We start from the raw sequence: 27661 nt of genomic DNA on the forward strand, positions 1-27661 counted from the left end.
AGAGCCACGCGACTTGCGAGCCAAAGACCAGTGGACACGATAATACGGAAAGAAGGAAAAATAAAGGACAAAAAGGTACATAGACGGGTCACAGGATACCGGGTGAACACGTCCGCAGACACGCTATATTATGAGAGGACGTAATAAATACGGGAAAAAGATGTGTGTTGTATAAACAACATGAAGCGGTACTATAAAGAAAAATAAAATTAAAATGAGGACAAAAGGGTACGAGTAATTAGGCCAACGGGTTAAAGTAACTTAATGAAACGGGAACAAAACAAAGAAGGAAAGAAACTAATCAGGAAATGTAAGAAAAAAAGAAGCTAAAATAATGAGAACAGAATTAAGTAAAAAACATGGAAACGGGAAATCACAAGCAGCAAATAAAAAAAAGGGAAATGTAAGAAAGAACAGATTTAGAAAATAATGGGAACGGGTTAAATAAATAAATAACATGGAAACGGAAAATCACAAGCAGAAGAAACTATAAAAGAAAATGTATAGAAGAGACAGATTTAGATAAATAAAAATGTACCTTTTCAATGATTCTATCTGTTCAGTAATTCTTCCTGTTATAGCTATGAACGCTCCCATTTACTCATCTAGCGGGGACCCGCGCTTCGCGCGGGTATCCCGCTAGTCTTACTATAAATAGGGGAATGTTGTATCTATGTATCTACAAACAAACGTCTGTCTATAGCTCACCTGTAATGGGTTTGAGCACTCTAAATTCCAAAGTTAGTCACTTGTAAAGTATACTTGTTATCTATGTATCTGTGTATCTATGTATGTATCACAATAAAGGCTCCGTCAGTTTCGATCCAAATGTCCCCAAATTCATACGGGAGATCGATGAATATACGGGAACGTGTTTAAACTTTATTTGGTTGAAAACGGTCAAGAATTGGCTGCAAAAACAGTGAAAATATGGGTAAAAACGGGTTTTTTGTTATGAAAATCGGTTGTCAGCCTACGCGTCACTGCAGCTGGCCGGCAGCGCGTCGGCGCCTCGTGCGTAACGCACACTACGCCAATGGGCGAGTAAACGGCGCAGAGCCACGCGACTGCGAGCCAGAGACCAGTGGACATGATAATACGGAAAGAAGGAAAAATAAAGGACAAAAAGGTACATGGACGGGTCACGGAATTATGATAACGGGTGAACACGTCCGCAGACACGCTATGAGAGGACGTAATAAATACGGGAAAAAGATGTTTGTTGCACAAACAACATGAAGCGGTACTATTAAGAAAAAGAAAATTAAAATGAGGACAAAAAAGTACGAGTAATAGGCCAACGGGTTAAAGTAACTAAATGAAACGGGAACGAAACAAAGAAGGAAAGAAACTAATCAGGAAATGTAAGAAAAAAGAAGCTAAAATAATGAGAACAGAATTAAATAAAAAAACATGGAAACGGGAAATCACAAGCAGCAAATAAACAAAGAAGCTAAAGTGAAATGTAAGTAAGAACTTAGTTAGAAAATAATGGGAACGAGGTTAAATAAATAAATAACATGGAAACGGAAATTCACAAGCTAAAGCAAAGGAAACTAAAAAAGAAAGTGGAAGAAGAGGCAGGTTTAGAGAAAATAAAATGTACCTTTTCAATGATTCTACCTGTTCAGTAATTATTCCTGTTATGGTGAACGCTCCCATCTAGCGGGGACCCGCGCGAAGCGCGGGTATCCTGCTAGTAGTAATCTTACTATAAATAGGGGAATGTTGTAAAAATTATGGGGTCATTGGGTGAGAACATGACATTTTGTTTAAATGGAATCTTTGGGTGAGAGCCGAAACAGCGCAACAGAAACCTCGTAAATTGAATTTCTAGTTCTAAATGGCTTCAAATTTCTTTGTTTTTTCAAAATAAGTGACAAAATCAGTGATAAAGTTGCTGTTAAATTGAACAAGTAGGGGTCTTTGGGTGACAGATCAAATGAAAAAATAGGGGGTCTTCGGGTGACAGAGCATGTGTTAGTAAAAAATATGGGGTCTTTGGGTGACAGCGACACTGAAAAAGGGGGTCTTAACAGCCCTACATCCGCATCACCTCCAAAGTTGGAGTGCCCCCCCCCCCCCGGGTTCGCAGCTCCAAAAGACCCCCTTTTATCAGTACGCAGTCAGCTCTCAAAGACCCACCGCCTCAAAATTTCGGGGGAGCATACCCACCAAAATTTTTTGACCCCCCCCCCCGGCTGATCGATATTGCCTCGGCTCAAAATACTGGGACAAAATTGACCAAAAGTATCTTCTTTCGGCCTGGTTAGACCACAATTTTTAAACATTCTAATTTTGACCCAAAATTTCTCAGTGAATATCAACAATATTTTAGTAGAGGGGAAGCAGGAAGATTTGGAAATTTTTCACCTCTTGGCCCCTTCTTAATTCTCCCACTCCTGTAGAAGAGTTTATACCCTGTTTTTGAAGGTGGCTCCATCACCCAAACACCCCTCATATACCCCTAATTATGAGCTGTGGGGATTTGGCACTTTAAAAGAGGGGGCAGTACAGAAATGTGTGCAAAATGTCATGCTTGCTATGCTCGCAAAACTATTTATGGACCGTTCACAAACACTTGTAAGGGGGGGGGGCTGATGCAAAAAATGGGCACCATTATGTACATGTATCATTGGCCCCTGGGCACCACAACCCCTGAACTACACCACTGAACACTAATTAAAATAATAGAGTGCAATTTGCACTAATTATGTTATGCTAAATGGTACTATTAAAATGGCACAATTGTTTTTAAGTACCGCATTGTTACACCCACCCCACTATATCATGACTATTTTTACAGTATAGGCTTGGTAGGTGATCAGATCTATACCAAGTCACAGCACAGATCCTGGAATTTATTTCCAGGGTCTGTTTTCACAACTACTAATCATGCTAATAGTCTCCCACAGTGAAAACATTTAATATGGCCATAAAACTAATTCCCTTTGTTGTGCCCTCAAGTAATTTACCCAGGTCTTCCAGAAAAAAAGAGTATCTGATGTTGGAGTATAGTCTAAGAAGATTTGAATCTATAGACCTAGATTTTGAATTTACTAGGTTTAATACCTGATCATCATGAAAGATTTCTTACTTCTGTGATCATATGTAGCATAAGTGAAATATTCAACCCTAACTCTAAACCTACAACTACTATAAACTCAACTATAACTCTAGACTCAACTATAACTCTCTAATTATAACTCTCAATCCAGCTACAATTCTAACTGCAACTATAAATGCAACTATAATCCAACTACAATTATAAATGATTATAAAAATGTGATTACAACTATAACTACAACTATAACTACAATGTCAATGATAAAAATACATTTACTCAGATTGAAAGGCTCCGTCAGTTTGGATTCAAATGTCACCAAATTCACACGGGAGATTAAGAAATATACGGGGAATGCATTGCACTTTATTTGGTTGAAAACGGTCAAGAATTGGCTGCAAAAACAGTGATAAAGCGCGTAAATGGCGCAGAGCCACGCAACTTGCAAGCCAGAGACCAGTGGACATGATAATACGGAAAGAAGGAAAAAGAGGACAAAAAGGTACATGGACGGATCACGGGGTTATGATAACGGGTGAACACGACAAAAAGGTATGAGTACCGGTATACGGGTTAAAGTAACTAAATGAAAATGGGCACAAAAGAAAGAAGGGAAGAAAGAAACTAATCACGAATGGTAAGGAAAAAAGCTATAATTACAACAGAATTAAATAAATAAGATGGAAAACGGGAAATCACAAGCATCAAAATGTACCTTTTCAATGATTCTACCTGTTCAGTAATTCTTCGTGTTATAGTGGACGCTCCCATTTACTCATCTAGCGGGGACCCGCGCGAAGCGCGGGTATCCCGCTAGTAATAATAATCTTACTATAAATAGGGGAATGTTGTATCTATCTGGGTATGTCGATAAAGGCTCCGTCAGTTACGATCAACATGTCGCCAAATTCATACGGGATATCGATGAATATACGGAGAGGGTAATGCACTTTATTTGGTTGAAAACGGTCAAGAATTGGCCTCAAAATAAGTAAAAATGTGGTCCGTTGCTATCCTAAGTAAACAAAAAAAGTAATCAGTTACTAAGCTAGCCATGCGCGTCGCACAGGCTTATCTAATGCGAAGCCGCTCGCGTAGCGCAGCGATACCGCGCGGGTAACGCACCACTACGCCATCGCGCGCGTAAACGACGCAGAGTCACGTAATGATATTACGGGTGAACGACCGTAGACACGCTATGAGGGGAGGGCGTAATAAATACGGGAAAAAGATGTGTGTTAAAAAGTACAAACAACATGAAGAGGAAGGCCTACTATAAAATAAAACAAGAGCACCAATGGCGCTGTGGCTCTGCGCTTTTTGGTGACAGTGAAAGTAATTATTCTTGGAGTCGAATGGGCAACAGGTGAAATCATTTGAGTATAATGTGACAGATCACATTCCCCCAACAGGTACATCTGGTAGATTGGTAGCTATCCCATTTGCAGCGCATACAATGATACATCAATCAATTAATAGGGAATTAGCGACATAGATCGAAACGGGTGGAAATGAGTCCAAATGGGCCAAAACGGATCAAAATATAATATACAGGCGAGTAGGCCTATATGTCAAGAATAGTGTTAGTCTGAATAAGGCTTTGGCTCTAGTAATAATAATAATAATAATAATAATAATAATATATAAAAATAATAAATAGGCCTAAAATAAAATAAAATAGAAATGAAATAAAATAGGCCTAAATAAAATAAAATAACAAATCAAAAACATAATGAATACCAATCTTCAGTCGAAGCACATTTAATATATTGTAATAATATAGGCCTATTAAATTCAATCGAACCGGAGACTCCATCAACATCCCGGGTAAACATACTATTTGCTTTTGTACACGCTGGACTCAGTACCGGTACTGCAAACACAGACAATCAACACTAAACCAATACTATACACATACAATACCCCACTGTACCGCCGTGAGTTGAAGCGATCGATCGTGCATCATCAATCAACAGCAGCACATTACCCGCGGTTTAAAAAGGGGGCGAAAGTGCACGGGTGCGAAATTGAAAGGGTGCGAACCGTCCTGTTTCCGAGCAAATCACTGGGCCTTTAAGGGGGTACTACACCTCTGCCCAATTTTGTGCCTATTTTTGCATTTTTCTCAAAAATTATAGCGCATTGGTGACAAGTAAGATATGTATATTATAGGGGCAAGGATTACAACTACTGCACTGGAAATTTTATTTCAGCACAGACAACAGTTGTGGAGTTACAGTCAAAAATAAGGGAAAACCAATATTTGGCCATGGGAATTAAAGTAGTAGATTTGCGTCCAGAACTTTTTGAAATCACATGCAGCTTTTTTTCATTATTCATTATTTCTATTCTACTAGGCACAAACAAACTACCCCCATTCACGCTGTACAAAGTTAGAAGTAAAGGAGCCGGTTAGCACGCCAGGCACCACAAAGCATGCAAAGTGCATAGCATCGGAATTTTGGTGAACCCCGTCATCTTTTTTACCGTTTGAGGCAGTATTGCGCTGCTCATTAAATATTCATGAACCCAATCACGTGGTCTTAATCGGTAGCTTGGAGTGGTTGAGATTGACCAGGCATGTTTTTATGAATGAAATTATGACCTTAACAGGGGTCATGCATTAGCATTCATGTGGTTTTTTGGCTCTGAGCGGAGCTTATCAGTGCCTTTGTCATGCAACTAACTAGCATTCATTTTCAGGCCACAATACGCTGTTGGTTTTTATGCTAAGGATCATTTAATGACTGATATGAAGACTTAAGTTTCGTGTCTAAGTTTGGCTAAGTTATTTTCGAATCGATTGCACTCCAGATTTTATTGAAATTCAGGCGATAAAAGTATTATTTTTGGGTAAAAAAGACCAAAATAGTCACGATAATCGAGTTATATCTTGGTTCCCTGTGTGTGCTAGAGATTATTCTGGTCTGTATAATTTAAGATGCGTAATACAGACGGAAACCAATGGAGGTACATTTCTTAAGATTTAGTTCAGATCAGAAATTATTTGACTACTTCTTAACTTTTCTTCACTATTTCTTTATAATTTAAATAAAGAGATAGGTAAGGAATGTCAAAAATAGTCAAGAACATGTCTGAATCTTGAATAAATCCCCGAATAAATCTGAACAAATGACTTTTCTGGGGACTATTTGGCTTGCGCAAGTGCAGTACGAAAGCACTGTGCCGATTTTTTTGTTAAAGGTCACGTTTTTACCGATAAGCTGCGATGCTCAACAAACTTCGTACTTTTCTATGAGGCTATTTTGAACCAATAAATCGATTAGTTTTTCTTGATTGATGACATCACCATTTCTGAACCAATCAGCAAACAGTTTTGTGTGATTGATCGATTTTGCAGTAGTCTCCATTAGCAGCCAGTTTGGTTCCGCCCCTTCCACACAAACATTTTTGTGGAGGGAGCGTAACCAAACTGGCTGCATAGGAGACTAAGTTCACTGACCCACTGACCTTGCAAACTCAACCACAGAGAGCTACGGTGCATAATCGAGGTGAAAATACGCTAGTTTGTTTACCATTCTGAGCTCATGAGCTTCTGGTAAATGTCATTCCGAAGCATTTACGAGCATACCATAATATTTTTTTTATTAAATATAAAGATGTTTATTTAAGTTATTTGTAAAATTCAGCGATGGACTTAATATAGAAGTGGTTTGATTTTAGTTGTAAACGCGGGACTCGACCGGCATGACAAGTTGAACATGTGAAGTTCCAAATTCGGAAGCCATGTACTACTATTCCATGTACGTAGGTCTCACACGAACTGCTCCGAGGTTATACTGACTACTAGATTGTCTACTTTTGTACTTTCGTAAGTGATGAAATTGAAGAAAAAATCATGAAGTGAAATCTATCAGAAATAAACACTGATGTGATGTAGGCTAGTCCTGCTTAATCGGAGTACAGCATCCAGACCAGGCAGATCCAGATCCGAACAGAACTTACGATTGTTCGGTTGGACCGGGTTCAACACATGACACAACAGACATATGTCAGGACAGAACAGTTTTGGTGTTTACAAAAAAATGCAAATGATCTCAAGTCACAAAAATTTGTTATAAAATTTCATTTTTTGTCTCGCCTCAGTATTTCTGTCTGTCCGGGGTGTGGATGTCCGTGTGTCCGCCTGGAGCTGTATCTGGGAAACTGTAAGACCTACGCAGTACGTGGACGCTACTTGGTGGGAGGAAGGGTATCTAAGTTTGCTCCGTAATTGTATGTTTTCGGTGAAAAATAATGCAAATTAACATAGCTAATTTATGCAAAAATCAGCGCAAATTGATAAAATTTCATTTCTGAACTTTGTTCAGGATGGGACTTAGTAATCACTATTTCCGCCTGTGTGTGGGGGTGGGATGTCCGAATGTTTGTCCGGAGCTGTATCTGGGGAACCGTAAGACCCACGGGGGCGCTACTTGGTGGGAGGAAGGGTATCCAAGTTTGTTCAGTAATTGTATATTTTCGGTGAAAATATGCAAATTAACATAGCTAATTTGCATAATTTATGCGAATATCAGCGCAAATTGATAGCGGTGCATGGTAACGAAACCTTGTGACGAAACCTTGTGACAGAAAAGTATGCGCATTTAGTTGTTAAGTTGCATAATTTATGCGGAACGCTTCTACAAAATGGTTGGAAATCTGAAGAAATCCGCCTTGTGAAGCTGTTTCTGGGGATCCGTAAGAATGCTAAGCCCTATGATGATGAAACGTGGTGGGGGCAGCATGACCAGAGGATCTCGACCTGATTCGATTTTCAGCGCAAAATATGGTAATTACCTACCTAATTTGCATAATTTATGCATAATATGCAAAAACCTTTTTTCTCGGAGACTAGGGGTCGCACATTCTTCAAACTTGGTGGGCGGGTGCATCTTGACCCCAGACAGAACAAGTTTGTATTGGTTAGTGGGTGAAGGTCACTCGAGGTCATCCAGGGGTCATCTAAGGTCAAATTCCTAAAACCTGTAGTATGGGCATGAAACTTGGTGGGTACAGTTAACATTTAGAGTCAAATTTTCTGACGGTCATTTTGGGGTCATCCGAGGTCACTTAGGGGTCATCCGAGGTCAAATTACTAAAAACAGTCGTATGAGCATGAAACTTGATGGATACACTTAACATTATGAGTCAAAGTTTCGGAAGGTAATTTCGGGGTCATCCAAGGTCACCAAGGGGTCATCTGAGGTCAAATTACTAAAACTGTCGATGGGCATGAAACTTGGTGGGTACAGTCAACATTTAGAGTCAAATTATCGGACGGTCATTTCAGGGTCATCCAAGGTCACCAAGGGGTCACCTGAGGTCAAATTACTAAAAACTTGTATGGGCATGAAACTTGGTGGGTACACTTAACATTTAGAGTCAAATTTTCAGACGGTTATTTTGGGGTCATCTGAGGTCACCAAGGGGTCATCTGAGGTCAAATTACTAAAACTGTTGTATGGGCATGAAACTTTGTGGGTACAGTCAACATTTAGAGTCAAATTTTTGGAAGGTCATTTCAGGGTCATCCGAGGTCACCCAGGGTCATCTGAGGTTAAGTTACTAAAACTCGCATGGGCATGAAACTTGGTGGGTACAGTCAACATTTCAAGCCAAATTTTTGGAATGTCATTTTGGGGTCATCCAAGGTCACTCAGGGGTCATCTGTGGTCAAATTACTAAAACCTCATGTGGATATGAAACTTATTGATGGATGTATTATGCTCTGCAAATAAGATATAGCTACCAACCAGCAAGATGTATGATTGCGTGTGATCTGGCACATACAATGTATATGATTTCACCTGTTGCACATTCGACTGCAATTACTTTCACATTCAAAAAAGCACAGAGCCACAGCGCCATTGGTGCTCTTGTTTTTTTTCAAGATGGCTGTTGGCTACCAGCGTGGCCGTTGCCTGGCCTGTCATGCGTGTTGTACTTAACTACACGCCTGGGACTCAAGGTGAACAACCAACACGGGTGAACAACATCATTGCAGACTCATTTTCACGTTTTTTACGACTGTTTTACCAACTTCAAACTTGTTGATTTTATGTTTGAAAGCCATTTTTTCATGTTTCTGGTAAATAATGAAATTTTTTGCAAATAATGAAAAAAATATGCGGTAGGTTTTGGAGCATGCGGGCGGTGGACGCAAATCTACTACTTTAATTCCCATGGCCTTTGATCAATAAATCAATAACTACTTGCCTTGAGTTGCTGAATTTTCAGTGCAGTAATTGTAGTCCTTGCCCCTATAATATACATCTTACTTGTCACCTATGCGCTATAATTTTTGAGAAAAATGCAAAAATAGGCACAAAATTGGGCAGGGGTGTGGTGCCCCCTTAAGCTTACTAACTTGACATCAAGTGATGTGAATGACCACTTTATGTATCCAGGTAAATAATGATTTTGTACAGGGGGTAAACGACCTATATACCGTAACCACTTGGATATAAGCCCACCTTCGGCTATAGTATAAGCCCACCCCCTATTTTTCAAACCATTCTGAGAACAAGGGTGCAGTGCACTCAGGTATATAAGCCTGGTAGTAATTTTGGCTTAGTTCTTACAATGTAAATCATGTCAATGCTTTTCTTTCACATTCTAGAACAAATATAAAAAAAATATAAGTTAAAAATTAACATTCCATACTTCAAAAAATTGATAGATGATAGAAATTGCTGGTACTTCAGGCATATTCAAATGGGGCAGATTGTTCTTATTTTCAAATTCAACTAGACTAGCCCTTCTCCCCGGTTATACATGTAAGCCCACCCCCATTTTTGAAGTGAAATTGCCCATCTGGGGGGGGGGGGGTGGGCTCAGTGTTCTTAGTCGGTTAATTAACCTCAATCTTACCGGTTAATTAACCGGTTAATTAACCGCATCATATTTAACCGGTGGTAAAATAGGTTAATTATGAATTTTGAATTATTCTGACGTATCAAGTTTTAACATTTTAATATCACTTCAATGTTCACTGGAAATATTAAAGTAGTTTTCTTCTGGTTACATATGGCTATACATAGCTATGCATGGCTATACATGGCCATACATAGCTATCCATGGCTATACATAGCTATGCATGGCTATACATAGCTATACATGGCTATACATGGCTATGACATGGTTACATATGGCTATACATAGCTATGCATGGCTATACATGGCCATACATAGCTATCCATGGCTATACATAGCTATGCATGGCTATACATAGCTATGCATGGCTATACATAGCTATGCATGGCTATACATAGCTATGCATGGCTATACATAGCTATGCATGGCTATACATAACTATGCATGGCTATACATAGCTATGCATGGCATTTACCATGAAGTTGTTGTAGTTTTTAAGTTTCAAGTTTTTATTTGGAAATTAATTGCTTTTACATCAGTGGCACTCATCTATCCGATGGTGCATCCAAGACATTAAATATACAAACAAAACTGTATTAAACAAAATAAAATCAAAGGATACTCGACAAGCAAAAGGTACAAATAAATAAATGCCTTGAATAAAGAAATATCTTGAGAACCGTAAGTATATTTTCAAAATGCTGATTTCTGCTTGATCACAGCACTATGGTGATTTTGAGGTTTGAGAATACTGAAATGTGTTTTTCAAAGTTGGCAGCCCTGTATACATAGCTATACATGGCTATGACATGGTTACATATGGCTATACATGGCCATACATAGCTATCCATGGCTATACATAGCTATCCATGGCTATACATAGCTATGCATGGCTATACATAGCTATGCATGGCTATACATAACTATGCATGGCTATACATAGCTATGCATGGCTATACATAACTATGCATGGCTATACATAGCTATGCATGGCTATACATATAGCTATGCATGGCTATACATATCTATGCATGGCTATACATAGCTATGCATGGCTATACATAGCTATGCATGGTATTCCTGACCATAACCCATAACAAATGAGCTACAGCACCAGTGGTGCTCTTGTCTTCTTCTTGTTCTCTAGTCCTAGAGTGTCATGTAGCACATCAAAGATCATAATATGGTCTATTGTCTATGACATGTACAAAGCTATGGGGGGGGGGGTTCTTTGAAAAATTTTGTGCAAAAAGTTACTATTTTCGTCTGTTTTGTCATACAGTTGTAAATTCAATGAAATATGACATTGCTAAAAGAGCGCTAACAAATTGATGACCCAAAATGTGCAAATTTTGGCGCTTTTTGCGCATAGCACATTTTCCCTGTCTTTACCCATAGATATTCCAAAATTGCTGAAAAGGTATCCCAAAACCGTGGCACATCCCCCGTATACCTTCAACCAGGCAGAATGCCCCCTCCCCATTTGATATGTAAAATGATGCAGTTTGATGGCAAATTTGAATTCACTTAGCATACCTACATGTTAAATACTTGCATAATGTTCTTCAGTATGATGGCATATATTGAATTCCGAGCTTAGATTTATATATTTTCCAACCATAATTAACCAATCTTACCGGTTAATTAATGTTAATTAACCGGTTAATTAACCGCCAATCCGCCATTTATAAATTAAGAACACTGGGTGGGCTTATACCCGAGTGATTACGGTAATTAATAGAAATGCAGCCTTTAGAAAAGCACATAGCCAAAATACCCCGCTGCCGCTTGCTGCTGATATTAGCTTGTTTTGCAAAATGATTGAAATTGCGTTGGGGCAATGCATGGGGGATGATGATTATCAGAGGGGACAAGGGGAACAGTAGAAAAAAGCAGAAGACTACTCTCATCTACCCTTTGAGCAAGCCGCATTTTGGCATTTGGATGCTAAGTGAATGTCCGGGTCCGACAAACATTGCGAACGGTGAGCAAATGAATTAAGGAGTACTACACCCCTGGCCAATTTTGTGCCTATTTTTGCATTTTCTCAAAAATTATAGCGCATTGGTGACAAGTAAGATATATTATAGGGGCAAGAACTACAATTATTATATAATATGAAGCTTCCATCTATACCACTCATTTTTAGTACTGAATGACGCTTAAATCAAACTGTTCAGTATTTTTACAAAACTGTTCAATATATCTTGATACCCGCACGCTCATCACAATACCCAGAAGGCAGGCATCACATAAACGCAGTATTCACGTAGAGCGTTCACAAACAGTGATTGAGACTAATTTTGGTATTGTCGACTCCCTCTGATGTGCAGCAAGTCATGTTGTCCTGCAAAGCACAAAACTGCAGCTAAAATACGGCAATTTCATTGGGTATAATCTGAGTTTATCAGGATATAATATTGACGGAGCACAGAGAACATGGTTACTCGTTTCACGGCGGTATTGCAGTAGTTAGGCTTACAACATTTTCACGGTAAGCTTACTCAATTGTCTGCGTGGTGCGTGCGTGTGCATTCAATCAACACAATAACAAGGCCAGCCTAGCCTTGACTAGGCCTAGCCTACAGGGGTGCCTAGGCCTGTGTCTATAAAAAGCCTTGCGTTTCTGATGCATGAATGTTTTCCTTTATGAGTTTCAGTCAGCTTCATATTATATAATAATAATAATATTGGATGGCTTTATTTCGGGTTGTATGAGAATATACTGCACTTGCCATGAATGATATTCAACTCGCCGTACCGGCTCGTTGAATATCATTCATGGCCAGTGTTCGAAATAAGCACTTATCCTCTTGTCCTCTTGTCCAAAAATCACTGGGGACAACCATATTGAGATATGTACTTATCCTCTGGACAACCACTATATATTACCTCTTAAATATGGCACATTTTGGGGACAAGCAGAATTTATGCTTAAAGTTGTCCTCGGGACAACCTCCACATTTTCCTTATTTCGGACACTGTTCATGGCGCGTGCAGTATATTCTCATACAACCCTCAATGCCATCCAATATTATATAACTATTGCACTGGAAATTTAATTTCAGCACAGACAACAGTTGTGGACTGGAGTTACAGTCAAAAATGAGGGAAAACCAATATTTGATCAATAAATCAATAACTACTTGCCTTGAGTTGCTGAATTTTCAGTGCAGTAATTGTAGTCTTTGCCCTTATAATATACATCTTACCTAGCTTTACCTGTCACCAATGCACTATAATTTTTGAGAAAAATGCAAAAATAGGCACAAAATTGGCCAGGGGTGTAGTAGGCCTACCCTCTTAAGGTACCAGTTAATATGTTCACCCCTTTATATATCCCAAACAAAGACAAATATGTCAAAATTAAAACAAGCAACCAGTACCTGTACCCTAATAGCTCTGATTTTAAGACCTCTTTTGTTGAAATTGGTCAAGAATGAATTAAAGAACAAAGAAACAGTATTAAAGAAACAGCAATAAATCTTTAAAAAAATCTAGAAGGAACAAAATAAAAAATTGGACTAGTCAATGTGCTATTAGGGGTTGTGCAATAGTTATGTTTACCCCCAGGGTGGTGAATTCTCAAAGTGGTCTGCCAAAAATCACTTGCCCCCCCTTTGGCCGTGCCAAAAAATCTGCCCGCCCCCTTCTGATGTGCCAAAAAACCTTTGCTCCCCCCTTGATGTGCCAACAAATCTTTGCCTCCCCCCTAATACACACCAAGATTTTGGGGAACCCGAATTTAAAACCTTAAGGGGGTACTTATACACCCCTTGATAAGTAATGTGACTATTTTTGCATTTTTCTCAAAAACTAATAAAACACTGGTAACAAAAGTTATGTATAGGGTCACTCCATATCAAATCAAGGAGGCGCCCCACCTGACCCCCTCAGATTTGCTTTATATTTTAGTCATATGTTGTACCTGTAAAAATATTAAAAACCTGCAAATTTGAGGTCTGTAGCTCTTACGGATTTTCTGTGGCAGCCATTTAAAGTTGGAGTAGGGGGTCTAAATTTGGACCCAAAAGTTGCCCTTTAAATAAATTTCATCTTTGGGCGTTGTGCCTTCTTTATAAAAAGAAAGAGAGGTCTGAAACTTTGCATACACACTAACTGCATGCCCAATTTGTCAAAAAATAAAAATACAAAAATTCTATAATTGCGTTGTGTCACGGGCTCATTAAATATGCAAGAAAAAATGTTAATGTTTTGTAAACTGGCAAGTTTAGCCCCCTAAATTCACATTTTTGTCAGATTAATTATTTTTGTTGTCACCGATGCTATATATAGGATAAATACAATGCATACCCAAAAAATTGGGGTCACAACTCATTTACATTTCGAACAGCGCCCTCACGAAGATGGAATTTATTGCACATTCAACATTTTCAGGGGGCCCAAAGTCGATGTGGTCCACCTTCAAAGTTTATAAAACATCACTTTTATATAACTACAAGTCTTAAATTACAACTTTGCCAAGTCCCAGTAATTGTATAGGTTGACTTCATATAAAATGACAAGCCCAAAGTTAACCATTTTCTTATGATTGCATGTAGTGCAAAAAAGGGTGCAAATGTGCGAATTCGGAAGGTTGAAAGTCAAATTGACCCCAATATTGAAAATAAAATGGAAATAAAAGTAAATAGGGCCAATAACTATGCATCTAGTCATTTATTTTCAATATTGTGGCCATTTTGACTTTTAAACCTTCCGAATTCGCACATTTGGTATCAGTACATGCAATCATAAGAAAACGGTCAACTTTAGGCTTGTCGCTTTATATGAAGTCAATCTATAAAATTAATGGGATTGAGCAAAGTTGCAATTTAAGACTAGTAGTCATATAAAAGTGATGTTTTATAAATTTTGAAGGTTGACCACATCGACTTTGGGCCCCATGAAAATGTTGAATTTGCAATAAATTTCATCTTCGTGAGGGCGCTTGTTCAAATGTAAATGAGTTGTGACCCCAATTTTTGGGTATGCATTGTATTTATCCTATATATAGCATCGGTGACAACAAAAATAATTAATCTGACAAAAAATGTGAATTTAGGGGGGCTAAACTTGCCAGTTTACAAAACATCTTCGTGAGGGCGCTGCACTCCAACTTTAAATGGCTACCATAGAAAATCTGTATATATTGAAAACGAAATGGAAATACAAGTAAATAGGGCCAATAACTACTCATCTAATCATTTATTTTTAATATTGTGGCCAATTTGACTTTCAAGCCTTCCGACCGGCACATTTGCACTACATGCAATCATAAGAAAATGGTCAACTTTGGGCTTGTCATTTTATATGAAGTCAACCTATACAATTACTGGGACTTAGCAAAGTTGTAATTTAAGACTAGTAGTTATATAAAAGTGATGTTTTATAAATTTTGAAGGTGGACCACATCGACTTTGGGCCCCTGAAAATGTTGAATTTGCAATAAATTTCATCTTCGTGAGGGCGCTGTTCAAAATGTAAATGAGTTGTGACCCCAATTTTTGGGTATGCATTGTATTTATCCTATATATAGCATCGGTGAAAACAAAAAATAATTAATCTGACAAAAATGTGAATTTAGGGGGCTAAACTTGCCAGTTTACAAAACATTACATTTTTTCTTGCATATTTATTGACCCCGGGACCCAACCCGCATTTCCAGATTTTTTTTTTTTTTTTTTTTTTGACAATTTGGGCATGCAGTTAGTGTGTATGCAAAGTTTCAGACCTCTCTTTCTTTTTATAAAGAAGGCACAGACTCCCAAAGATGAAATTTATTTAAGGGGTAACTTTTGGGTCCAAATTTAGACCTCCCTACTCCAACTTTAAATGCCTGCCACAGAAAATCCGTAAGAGCTACAGACCTCAAATTTGCAGGTTTTTAATATTTTTACAGGTACAACATATGACTAAAATATAAAGCAAATCTGAGGGGGTCAGGTGGGGCGCCTCCTTGATTTGATATGGAGTGACCCTATATATTATACAATGTAGGGGCAAGGAATCCAGTTACTATATACACTGGAATTTCAGTGACTCAAGACAAAGTAGTTATTGATTTATTGATCAAATATTGGTTTTCCCTCATTTTTGACTGTAATTCCACAAAAAATCTGTTGTCTGTGCTGAAATAAATTTTTCAGTGCAGTAGTTGTAGTCCTTGCCCCTATAATATACCTATCTTACTTGTCACCAATGCGCTATAATTTTTGAGAAAATGCAAAAATAGGCACAAAATTGGCCAGGGGTGTACCACCTTAAATTGTCTTATCATATAATGCCAGCGCAGCAAGCAGGACATTTTGCATACATATTTGAATGTGTTCCTAATGTTTTTCCTACAACTTTTTAGGGCATAATATAGAAACAGTGCCTGAAATATATGTGCCAAAAATCGCTTGCCCCCCCCCTTTCGACCTGCCAAAAATGCTTGCCCCACCCCATTTTGGGCTGCCAAAAAATCTTTGCCTTCCCCCTATAATTCACCACCCTGGGGGTACACATAATTATTATTGCACCACCCCTATAGTCAATGACAGCACAACACTACTAGTTCGAATGTGCTAATCAATGGAAAGCACAGCACTTATTCTCTTGCTCGAAAATCAATAGAGCATGCAATGGAGCAAACTGCAACTTTTGAATTTGCATCTTCCTTGGGTTTTCAATCATTGTGTCTTTATTTCTTGAACAATTTCAACGAATGAGGTCGTAAATCTGAGCTGAAAGATGTCGCTATTGGCTCCTGGTTCTAATATGACATATATCTCATTATCTGTCTTTGTTTACTAGGATATACAGGGGTAAAAAGGAACTGGTACGTTAGCAGAGATGTCAACAAGTCATTTTTTGCAAGTCAAGTCCAAGTCACAAGTCCTTTTGTCCAAGTCCCAAGTAAGTCAAGTCATTTTGAAAAAGTTGCAAGTCAAGTCAAGTCACAAGTCATCAAATCACAAGTCAAGTCACAAGTAAGTCACAATTTGTCACAAGTCACTACAAGTCTATTCACCAGTTGGTCATGGTGTGATTTGTTGATAGGTATTCAATATGGCGGAAATCAAATTGATTTTCGGAGTACAGTAGGCCTACTAACAAAGTCTGATGCACTAATCACTATAATAGTGAAGCTTATTATAATTGTATACAATGGTCACATTGGTAGTTCAAGAACAAGTTAATTCAACTCAATTTGTTTTTGCTAAGTTTTGTGTTTCATATTTGTAGAAAAAAATATGAATTATTTAATATGAATATGTTTTCCCTTTCCCAACCTCAGACTTGCGTTGGTGACAAGTCATTTTTGTCAAGTCCAAGTCATTTTGTCTAAGTCACAAGTAAGTCAAGTCATTTTGCAAAAGTTGCAAGTCAAGTCACAAGTCCTCAAAATAGTGACTCGAGTCAGACTCAAGTCCAAGTCACACAACTCAAGTCTACATCTCTGTACGTTAGTTAATTGTTTCACACTGTATTTAAAAGTGGAAACCTTTCCAAGTAAAAAAAAAAAAAAAAATATTGTTGTGTTGCCCTCAAGTGGGAAAATGGGAAATTTGGGTCGGACGGTCGGATTTCTTTTTTTTTTTTTTTTTTTTTTTTTCGCATACGCAACGCTTAGCTGCATGCGCTGCGCATCTTATGGAAGCACCGCGAAGCACTGATTTCATAAAACCTAGCGGTCAAATGGCTCCGCTTTTAGCTGATAAAATGTGAATTTTTTCAAGTTCTTTCCCCGATTTAAACATCAAGATATGAATAGATTTCGCCAAAACTTCTCAAAGGGCTGTGGATTTACCCGATGTTCACGTAATGTAAGGTAGAAAACGAGAACTGCCGCATTCTCCTGTGAGCTTCGATCAAAGTGCAAAATATGACCACTTTAAACTTCAACGGCCTTTATTTCAATGTTCATTTTCTCGGTAAAATGACGATTTAGGTACACGATAACTCAATAAATACAGCATCTATAGGTTTATGCTCATCATAAAAAGCATGATCGACTTAAGAAACGGTTTTCTCATTTTTTTATATTTTGGTCTATTTCCGATTTTAGGCATCATTTTGTGCAAATGGGCGTTTGTGAATTTTAAAAGTTCATTTTGATGCCTTATATGGTCAATATCTCAAAAATAAGGCCAATATCAAAAACTAAAAAACCGTTTTGGAATGGTGTCTCAAGATTAAGAAAAAACAAAACAAAAATTTTTGGAAAGGGTGTTTTTTTGTTATGATGTACCGAACAAAAATTGCCAAAAACTCACTTTTTTGTGATTTTCTTCATAATTGTTGTTTTTGCACCAAATCTGTATTTATATTAAGATTCATTGATGTCTTGCCTTTATAAAAATGTATACTTTTATATGTCTTGCGTTAATAATTAAAAAGTTATGGCACTTTTACTACATGCATGTCTGAGAGTACACAGCTGCCTTAAAGACTAGTCTTTCAATAAAATATTAATTTTAAGTGAAAAACATCGAGTTTTTGAACAAATCTGTAAAAATCATCATTCAAAAAAAAAAAAAAAAAAATTGCGACCCTGATTTTTCAGGATTTAGGGTCGGACGGTTGAGGGCAACACAACAATTTTTTTTTGGCCTAACTGAGGGAAAAGCTCAAGACTGATGAGGGATGCCAATGGTGTGAATTCTGTCACTCTCCATTAGTGTTGCAAGTTTTCTGGTTTTTGCCGGATTTCTGTTTGTTTGTTTTTGGATCTCGATCCAGAAAATCCGGATTTTTCCAGAAAAAATGTTTTTTTTACATTTCTGGAAGTGGATGATGATATTTCATCATAAATAGAGCAAAAACATTTTTTTAGGGGGGTGATACCCTCATAGCCTATTCCCCGATCCCTACCGTTCTAGAGTGCTTCGATCAAGCGTTCGACTGAATTAAAGAATCCTGTCCATGAAAACCACAGCCACCATGGGCTATTCCAGTTGAAATCCATACCCCCTATGGAAGACATGACCTTAATCTTCCGCACAGGGAGTGTGAATTATAAATGGGACTATAAATGGGTGACTGATCCATTTGAAATACACATCCCCTCTGTCTGTGGAGATTAAGGTCATGTCTTCCATAGGAGTATATGCATGGATTTCAACTGAAATAGTCCAATGCTGCAATTTAATGTCATTATTTATTTACCCAAGGAGAGAGAGCAATCACTCTTTACTGCTCTCCTTAAATCTGATATAGGAGAGTGATTTTAGCTCTCCTTATTACACCACCTTACAGTCTATTGTAAATGCTCTAAACAGCTCTCCTTGAAGGCTCCAGAAGAGCTATTTAATGCTCTCCTGCAAATTCCAAAAGACAGTCCTTGTTTACCATTCTCATTCTGTTTTGTCATCTTCTATCAGATCTACAGTGCCGACATGGCTGAGAAGACGCAAGTTTCCGACCATGCAAAAGCTTTGATGGACATAAGTAAGAAATTGCAAATCATCGACAAGAAAAGACTGATCTTCCTCTGTAAAGATCACATAGCACACCAGGATCTTGATAATATCGAAACAGGACTAGAACTCTTCAAAGCTCTAGAAAGAGGAAAGCATGTACAAAAAAACTGTGATGTTTCTTTGCTGCTAGAGATACTGTATGCGGTAGGGAGGAGATCTTAGTGATGGATTAGCGGAAAGAACAAAAGCACCCAAGTTTACTAACGGGACAAAGAGACGTATTAGCAAGTACAGGTATGTCCTTATTTTTTGAATAATTATTTTAACATTTTCATTTTCAAATGTAGGGGGACAAGAAGTAACAAATATAGGCACAGAAGTAGGTAAAGTTCGATAGCCAAAAATGACCAATTCCAAAGCACACAGAAGTGTAAAACCGTGCAGCAAAACTGACAAGAATCAAGTAAACAATACAATTGAAGTGCACAGGAACAAGTGATGATAGTGACTGTGCATCTAACTACACCAGACAGGAAATAAAACTTGGGTATATAATGGAATATCAGGAAAATACTGTGTACTCCATTCCAGAAAAATACAGCACTAATTTTTTTTGATTGGAAAAATATTATCCTGTTTTGCCAAATGAAACAAAGCTAAATCTTAATCCTTGAGTTAGTTCTAACTGGCAATTATTAAAAGTCAAATTTGAATATTTTTAAGATTTCAGGTGAAACAGGCCAAAAACAATTTCAGTCACAAAATTCAAAGACTTGGCAAAGGTCTAAGCATTCTAAATTATAGTATATGAGTTTGCTCATAAATTTAATATTTTATGGTAATTTGGATAATTGGTTATAAAAGATACAATTTTTTTTCCAAATATAAGACTGTATTACCGTACCTGAAGTTAGTCTTAGTACAAGTCTTTGGGCTTGATTGTCACTGCATACCACAAAAAAAAAACACTCTCAAAACACATCTTTTCAGCCCTTATATCCAAAATTGGCGAAATATTAAAATTTGACTTTTATTGCCAGTTATTGTCGAACTAACTGAAGCATTAGGATTTATGTTTCATTTGGCAAAACAAGATAATATTTTTTTTATAGTGCCAAAAAATTAGTGCTGTATTTTTCTGGAATGGGGTCTGTTTTGACAGTCCATACATGAGTATGATACCCATCTTGGAATACAAGTGCCCCGAACTTTATTTGCCCCCCCCCCCATGCATATCAATCCAATATAGATTTACCATAGTGACAAATATAACAGGGACGTAGCCCTGATTTTGGGGGGGGGGGTGGTGGGGGCACTGGGGCTGCTAGTGGACCTTCTTTTTCCCCAAAGTGAACCTTTTCCAAAAAATGTTTGACTTTTTAGACTACATGTAAGAAAGCATTATTTTTTGGTTCCCTACGCTGGCGAATGGCAACATTTTGACTTTTTCCCCCCAAAAGCATCAAAAACAAGTTTTTTTATCCACTCGCTACACTACACTCCCGAGTGGATCTTTGTGGCCTTTGGTGATGGGGGTGGGGGGGGGGGCAACCCAAGGCCCCCTGGCTAGCCCCAGCTCACTAATTATTGTTTCCTCTTTGACTCTTACAGATATCTTCTCTTGGAGATTACTATGACATTGTCAAAAGAAGAAGTAGATGATATGAAATATATGGCATCTGAGTTATTAGGGTGTGATGAAGACAATATCGAAGACATCTTCAACCTACTCAAACAGTTAGAGAAGAACGGATGCATATCGAAGGCAAATGTCAGGTGTCTGTATGAAGACCTGATTTCACATCAACAATTGAAAACAAAGTTAAAAGAATATGAAGGTATAAAACCAAACATTTGATCATCATGGATGGGGGGGTGGGGGTTCTTGAGCATATTGGACTTTAAGGTGGATTCCTGTACGTGTGCTAGCAGGTGGAGTCGGATGCAGTGGCAGTTTCATCAGCCTTGTACGTACGCCACATGTCGTATGTCCTATTAACGACTGTGTGCCAGCAAGTAAAACAAAATTGGAGACTTATGATAAAAAGGAGACTTTTTTTTGGAACAGAATGTCAAACTCGCAACTTTTCATTACATTATAAATTCTGTATCATTTTTTTTTTTTGAGTCTTGAAGAATTAAATTTCTACCAGGGTATCAAAAATAGGTGTGGTGTAGATTTCTTCTTGAAATGGGGGTAGGGTGGGGCTGAAAAAAAATTCTCGAAGTTGAGTGAATCCAGCACTTTTAGTGACAGGTAAAAATGTTGCCATTGAAGCTAAAATGGTGAAATATGGTGCCAAGTGGAACTAATTCGCATGAAGAGTATAAAAATGGGCACTTATTAGGCTAAAATGGCTAAGTATATGCCCCATTTTTATCGCCTCCCACATCCCCCAATTACCCTCTTCCCTCAACACTCCCCTCTCCCTTTTAAAAGAAAGAAATCTGCCGCAGATAGTCGCTAGTTTCAGGTTACAGTATGTACACTACATACATACGTACATGTACATAAATTTCATATGCAATTGCCCCCATACTGCAAGTTAAGTACTGTACATGTAATGTGTATAAATGAGTCTGGCCACAGAATATTTTTGCCTGTGTACCTCAGATATTTTTTTAATAGTTTCCACAGCAGGAGGCCAGGAGGAGTTGTTCACATGTATGCAATCAATAGTAATGTTTTATTTTGAGTATATATAGTAATGTATTTTTTATTCCCATAACATTATACAGGAGCTGTACAAGTAGAGTTAGAAGAAGAGAGCCAGGAAGAAAAATCTGCTGTAGATGGGAATCTGGAAGGTACAGATGAGATTACATTTAACCAAAGACACAAAGAGGAGGAATTTAAAAAGACAGTACTGATGGTAGAAACCACCAATGTGCAGGGTAAGCACATGTGTTGTGAACAAAGAGATTCAATCAATCAATCAATCAATCAATCAATCAATCACATTAGAGCACCATACACCAAAAAGAATTTGCACTAAAATTTAACAAATTGATTGAAGAGATTTATCCGGATTGTTTGGCAATATCTGCTTCGGACAGCAAGGACTTCATTCCATGGATGCTGACATTTTTGGGTTTATCCTTAGTGTAAGAGAGCATGAAATATTAATACGATTAGAGTTAGGGTTGGGATTAGGGTTAGGATTTAGGGTTAGGGTAAGGATCGTTGGTACGCTTGTGGGGCAACCGTGAAAGAGTATTGACGTCACTACCAACTTTGAGGTGAACAAAATTATACTTGGGTTGTGTCAAGTTGCGATTGACCAATTGGTGTCATTCTCTCATAAATATGTAGGGAGGATGAGGTGTAATAATTTGAAATACGTGATATATGATCGCAGTTGCATGGATCGAGTACAGCTGTTGAAAGCTGTGTTCATTCAATTGAAATTCCCACTATAAATGACATCTCTGATGTTATAAATCCTGATATTTATTTTATTTATGATACAGGAAGAACAAGCAGCATGGAAGTAACTAGACTATCTCAACCCAGTACTAACTCTGTAAGTTTTTTTTTTTGTCATCTTTTACATTTTAATAATAATATGAATCAATTACATAAGATTAACTGCAAATGAAATTAAAAATATTTCTGGCTGAGTGCTTTCTCCATAAGACAGATTATTCTCATGGTCTATTTACCCAATTATAAATGTGCGAAAGGAAAAGAGAAAGTCTGAATTGTAATCTACAGGATGCAACCAAATTCAGACTTTTTTCCCCAATTAACCAATACCTCAGCAGTTAGCAATAAGGATAAAACTCTGAGCGGGAAAAGCACCCTGACAAACAATCTATAGGTTGATCATCAACTTTTTGATGAATGAAACTTGGTTAACTCACTGAATATTCATTTTGATTTGGGCTCACACTACTTGTATAGGAATTCTTGCTATAGTTGCTTGACAGAAATCTGAAGAAAGGCTGTCATATATAGAGAGAGTACCAAATGACAATTTGAATGACTTATCCGTCACTTTTAAGCAATTTATAAACAATTATAATTTTTTTACACTTGCGCTGCGATCACTGAATGGGCCTTTAAGACTAAATAAAAGTAGGCTTTGTGAGTTCCTTGTTCTTGCTGATATAATTTTTGTAATTACCGATTACAGGATCGGCAACCCTTTGTACTTCAATATAGTTTGCTGACCAGCTTATCAAAGTTGCTGAATTCTAACCATCCGCTGGGTAACGATTGGCGAGGATTGGCTGGTGAATATTTGGACCTAACTGCAGATGATGTGTATGACATGGAGAGAAAGGAGAATCCAACAAGAGAAGTTCTGGATTTATGGAGAGAGCGTGGAAGGACTCTTGCAGATTTAAAAACTGCATTAGAAAAGATGGGGAGGACTGATTGTTCAGATAAAGTCCAAGAACACATTGACAAAGGTATGTGTATTTGTGCAACCAGATTGAAATCTGATTTGACATTTGTTTTGTACAAAACCAAATAAAATGCAGTTGTACTCACATTTTAATGATGTTTGATTTACCACTAGTCTGGTGGTGGAAGAAGCCACTATATGCTGTGGTTCACCTCAAGTTTGGTAGTGACGTCAAATCGCCCTTGTGCACGTGCATGTAGGTTCGGTGCGATTAACTTAATGCGTGTGATTCGCTACTGTGACCAGCGAATTACACACTGCGTCGCTACTAACTTAAGTACAGTCTAGTGGTGAAACATTGCCAAAATGTGAGCAAACTAGAACTATGGGTAAATCCAATATGTTGTCACTTGCTCGAAGCTTTTGATGACAGGTTATATGTCATCTTCATCACAGATGGAATTGGTATAGGTAGTCTCATAACCGATCAAAAGCTCAGAAAAAGTGAGTAAAATTGTAGGATTTGCCTTTTATAGAAACACCAATTATTTGAAGCAATTCCACATCTCTTGAGTGTTACATTTTATTTGGAATTGCAGAAAAACTTATTCAAAGACAAACTGTTGAAATCTTTTTCTTCTTCATTCCTTATTTCACCTGGGTAAATCAGCCACTGTCTATGGTCTCCCATGAATGCCAGAGAAGGGCAAATGAGCAGCCAGGCATTGCCCTGATTGGAACTGGCTGCGAGATCTTTGTCGTCCGCTGCATCTGTCTGAAAATGTAAATTGTTCATGATTTTTGCATCCACCAAGAAATTGAACCTCTTGCACTAGAGTCAAAGTCCTTAGTGTGCCATGCTGCGCACTGCATACCAATGAACCAATGCTGGGGTATACTGTGTGATAGTTCAATAGGACATTGCTCTTTATTTATCTGTATAATTGCACATAGGCCCCTAGAGTGGAGGTGGGTAAATTATTGAATTTTGATGCTGTCACATTTTCCAACAGGATGACATAACAGCAGAATATATGTAAATTAATTAGAATCTAACATTTTTATTGGTGTCTATCTATTCTTTATAATCTCAGGAGATACGGGAGAAACTAGATATCGATTCTCATCACTATCAGCCATAGCCCAACCTACAGACAATCCTATGCCATCTGGTTTGTCATCAGAGCCAGATGGATCTCTTCAAGGATCAACTCCTGGGAACAGAGCTCGTACACTCAGCGACAACGAATCATACGACATTTTTCTGCTGTTTAGTGAGCATGATGTGGACACAGACATATATAAAGATGTTACTGGACTTTTCACCAAGATGAAGCTTTCAACTATATCCATGCATGAGTTGGTTTTAGGGAAAGATAAATTTTCAAACTTCTACATCATGCTGGAAAGATGTTCATATACAATGTGTCTTCTCACACCATGTTTTCTGAAAGATGTTTGGTGCAAAAAGTATGTTATTCAAGCTTGTGAGAAAGCAGTTAGGGAGGAAGAGACAACTGTTTTGTATGTAAAGGATAAAGGCTTCAGTGATGCTGATATCCCATCAGGACTGAAGGGTATAACAGGAACAGAGCATGGTAGTTGGGCATTTGAGAAGGTTCTGAAGAATACATTTAAACGTTATCTTAGAGAAAAGGCAGAAAAACAAGGTAGGAATACCATGCTTTCTTGTAACAACAAAGTATTTTATTACAGATATGTGCCACATAAGTTTTCAAAAATAGGATAATGTAAACCGATTCCCCCCTCCACCCCCACCCCCCACCCCATAAAAGTATCTTAAAAAGGGGGTCGTCATTTGGCTTTCAGTGTCATGCCACGTACTGCCACTCAGCAGCATGCCGCTCTGCTTGCAAAAAAGTGCAAGGGGCATGGTGAAGCATCATGATGTTCAGCGGCAAGCGGCAGAAAGTATGAAACCAGCATAAGTCATGACATACTTTTTAAATTCCAGTGGAAATACTCTGTCTGATTTATCTAGTGTTTTCTGTTTGTTTTGACTTTCTAATTTGTATGACAGCTTCGAGAATTTTTAAATCGTCAAGTAAAATATTTTTAACTTGGTTCTGCAGGACCTCAAGAGGAGGATTCAAGTAGTCACTCAAAGACTGACCTCAAGCAAGAAGATATTGTTGACGCACCTGATAACCTGGAAGAAGGTAAATAAAGATGAGAACATTTTGTGTGGATCCAAAGAGATCAGGCACCGCACCACATCGATTTTGGTCCTATAATGCTGTAGACCTTTTCATACTGAGTAATTCTGATAAAACCCGAAGCATGAAATAATTTCCCCATAAAAGTACCTCTTCAGCATCATGTACAGTGCAAAGTTCCAATGTGTAACAGGCGTCATAACTACGATGAACATTGGACGGTCAATTTAGGGACTAGAGAGGTACTTTTGCCAAGGATACTCAACGTGCAATCAAGCGTGTGGTGGTAGTGTTGTGTAAGAGCCTGACTGTGGAAGAGGTGATGCACATAAACAAAACGATCTGTAAATTTTTTAACTACAGACATTTGTCCATCTCTTTCCATTAGTATTATATTGTGAAAAACTAAGTAGCTGAGGTGTTAGCTCAATATGCTAGGAAAATATTTCTCGCAATTACCCCATGTTCACATTGGCTTAATGAGCTGTATTTTCGCGCAAAAGGGTGTTGTAATTCATGACATTTCTTGTCCGCCAGTTTGGGTACAATTTGACCCCCTAGCTTACTGAATAAATAGTGCAGTTTTCCGAACTTTTCCGATCTTGATATGAAATGGTCTATATGGTGCCTGGTTTATTACATGTAGGTAGTGATGGCTCTTTTCATGCAATAAATTGTATCAAGCATAATAATTAACTTTTGCATAATGTTATTGGTTTTCATTTGATTAAAAAAACTAAAGCACTGTGCAAATGTGTCAGGGTGCGATAGAAAGAGCCATTGGTACCTATCAGGGCACCAATAGCACTATAGGACCAAAGTAGGTGCATCAACAATATGATGCACCTACTTTGATGCATCTACCTAATAGATGCACCTAAACAAACAACTGTTGATGCACCTAAACACCAAACAAGAAATAGGTCTTTTTGGGAAAAAAATGCATATCTTCAATATGAAAGGTCAAAATTTTCAATTGATCGTCGGCTTTTCATCCCACCTACATACACTTTAAGAATAAATCATCAGATTTATAAAGTTTACTTCAAGTACTGTTTTAAAAATTGATATTTTTGATATTTAAAAATATCAAAAATATCAATTTAATGATTTGCCATAAAATGTGTATTACATTACGAATTTCAAAAAAATTCAAATTATTTGATATCAGAAGGACATTGTTCGTATGCAGAATACAATTCGATATGTCTGATGTGTTCTAATGTCCCACAATAAATACTGTCCAAACGTCCATACCCCATCCCTTAAATAGCTCTTTTGGATCCTTCAAGGAGAGCTGATTAGAGCATTTACAATAGAATGTAAGGAGAGAATGGTCAACTGAGAGAGCTAAAAATCACTGTCCTATATCAGATATAAAGAGAGCAGCAGAGAGCGATTGCTCTGGCTCTCCTCAAAAGGCAGTCCCTGGTGTTACTCATGTAGTCATGTACCTGTACACTTTGCATTGAAGTGTACATGCTTGTGATGTAATGTGCTGTGCCGAAAGTACATGTTATGTCCTGCATGCATATTATGCTCTAGTGGATTTTACGTCGGGCCAGTAAACTTCCAACAATGCTGACCAGGCGGGCCACTAGATTTGTGAGCCTGATGATATAACTCATATGAGACAAGATATACCCAGTGATAGACATAATTGGACACAGTTTCTGCTCCACTTGTCACCTGTGTGTAGTTTATTCTTATTCTTGCGTTGCAAGCATGTTGGAAATATACCTCCGCTTTTTACGGCAATAGTAGGTCTATGTATTTTACTACCAAGCT

The 27661-nt window shown here is 37.9% G+C and overlaps 1 protein-coding gene across 1 annotated transcript in view; it reads left to right on the plus strand.

Annotated features, from left to right (window-relative positions):
* Nucleotides 1-27661, plus strand: part of LOC140144544 (uncharacterized) — a 43866-nt gene that overhangs the window by 7703 nt on the left and 8502 nt on the right. Inside the window, exons 2-8 of the mRNA XM_072166365.1 lie at nt 19306-19638; nt 20956-21182; nt 22084-22239; nt 22816-22868; nt 23481-23760; nt 24791-25366; nt 25790-25876. Coding sequence (XP_072022466.1) covers nt 20978-21182; nt 22084-22239; nt 22816-22868; nt 23481-23760; nt 24791-25366; nt 25790-25876 — 1357 coding nt within the window. The 5' untranslated portion in view covers nt 19306-19638; nt 20956-20977. The remainder of the gene's footprint in view (nt 1-19305; nt 19639-20955; nt 21183-22083; nt 22240-22815; nt 22869-23480; nt 23761-24790; nt 25367-25789; nt 25877-27661) is intronic.

The sequence above is a fragment of the Amphiura filiformis genome, unplaced genomic scaffold, assembly GCF_039555335.1.
Source record: "Amphiura filiformis unplaced genomic scaffold, Afil_fr2py scaffold_62, whole genome shotgun sequence".
Taxonomy (NCBI): domain Eukaryota; kingdom Metazoa; phylum Echinodermata; class Ophiuroidea; order Amphilepidida; family Amphiuridae; genus Amphiura; species Amphiura filiformis.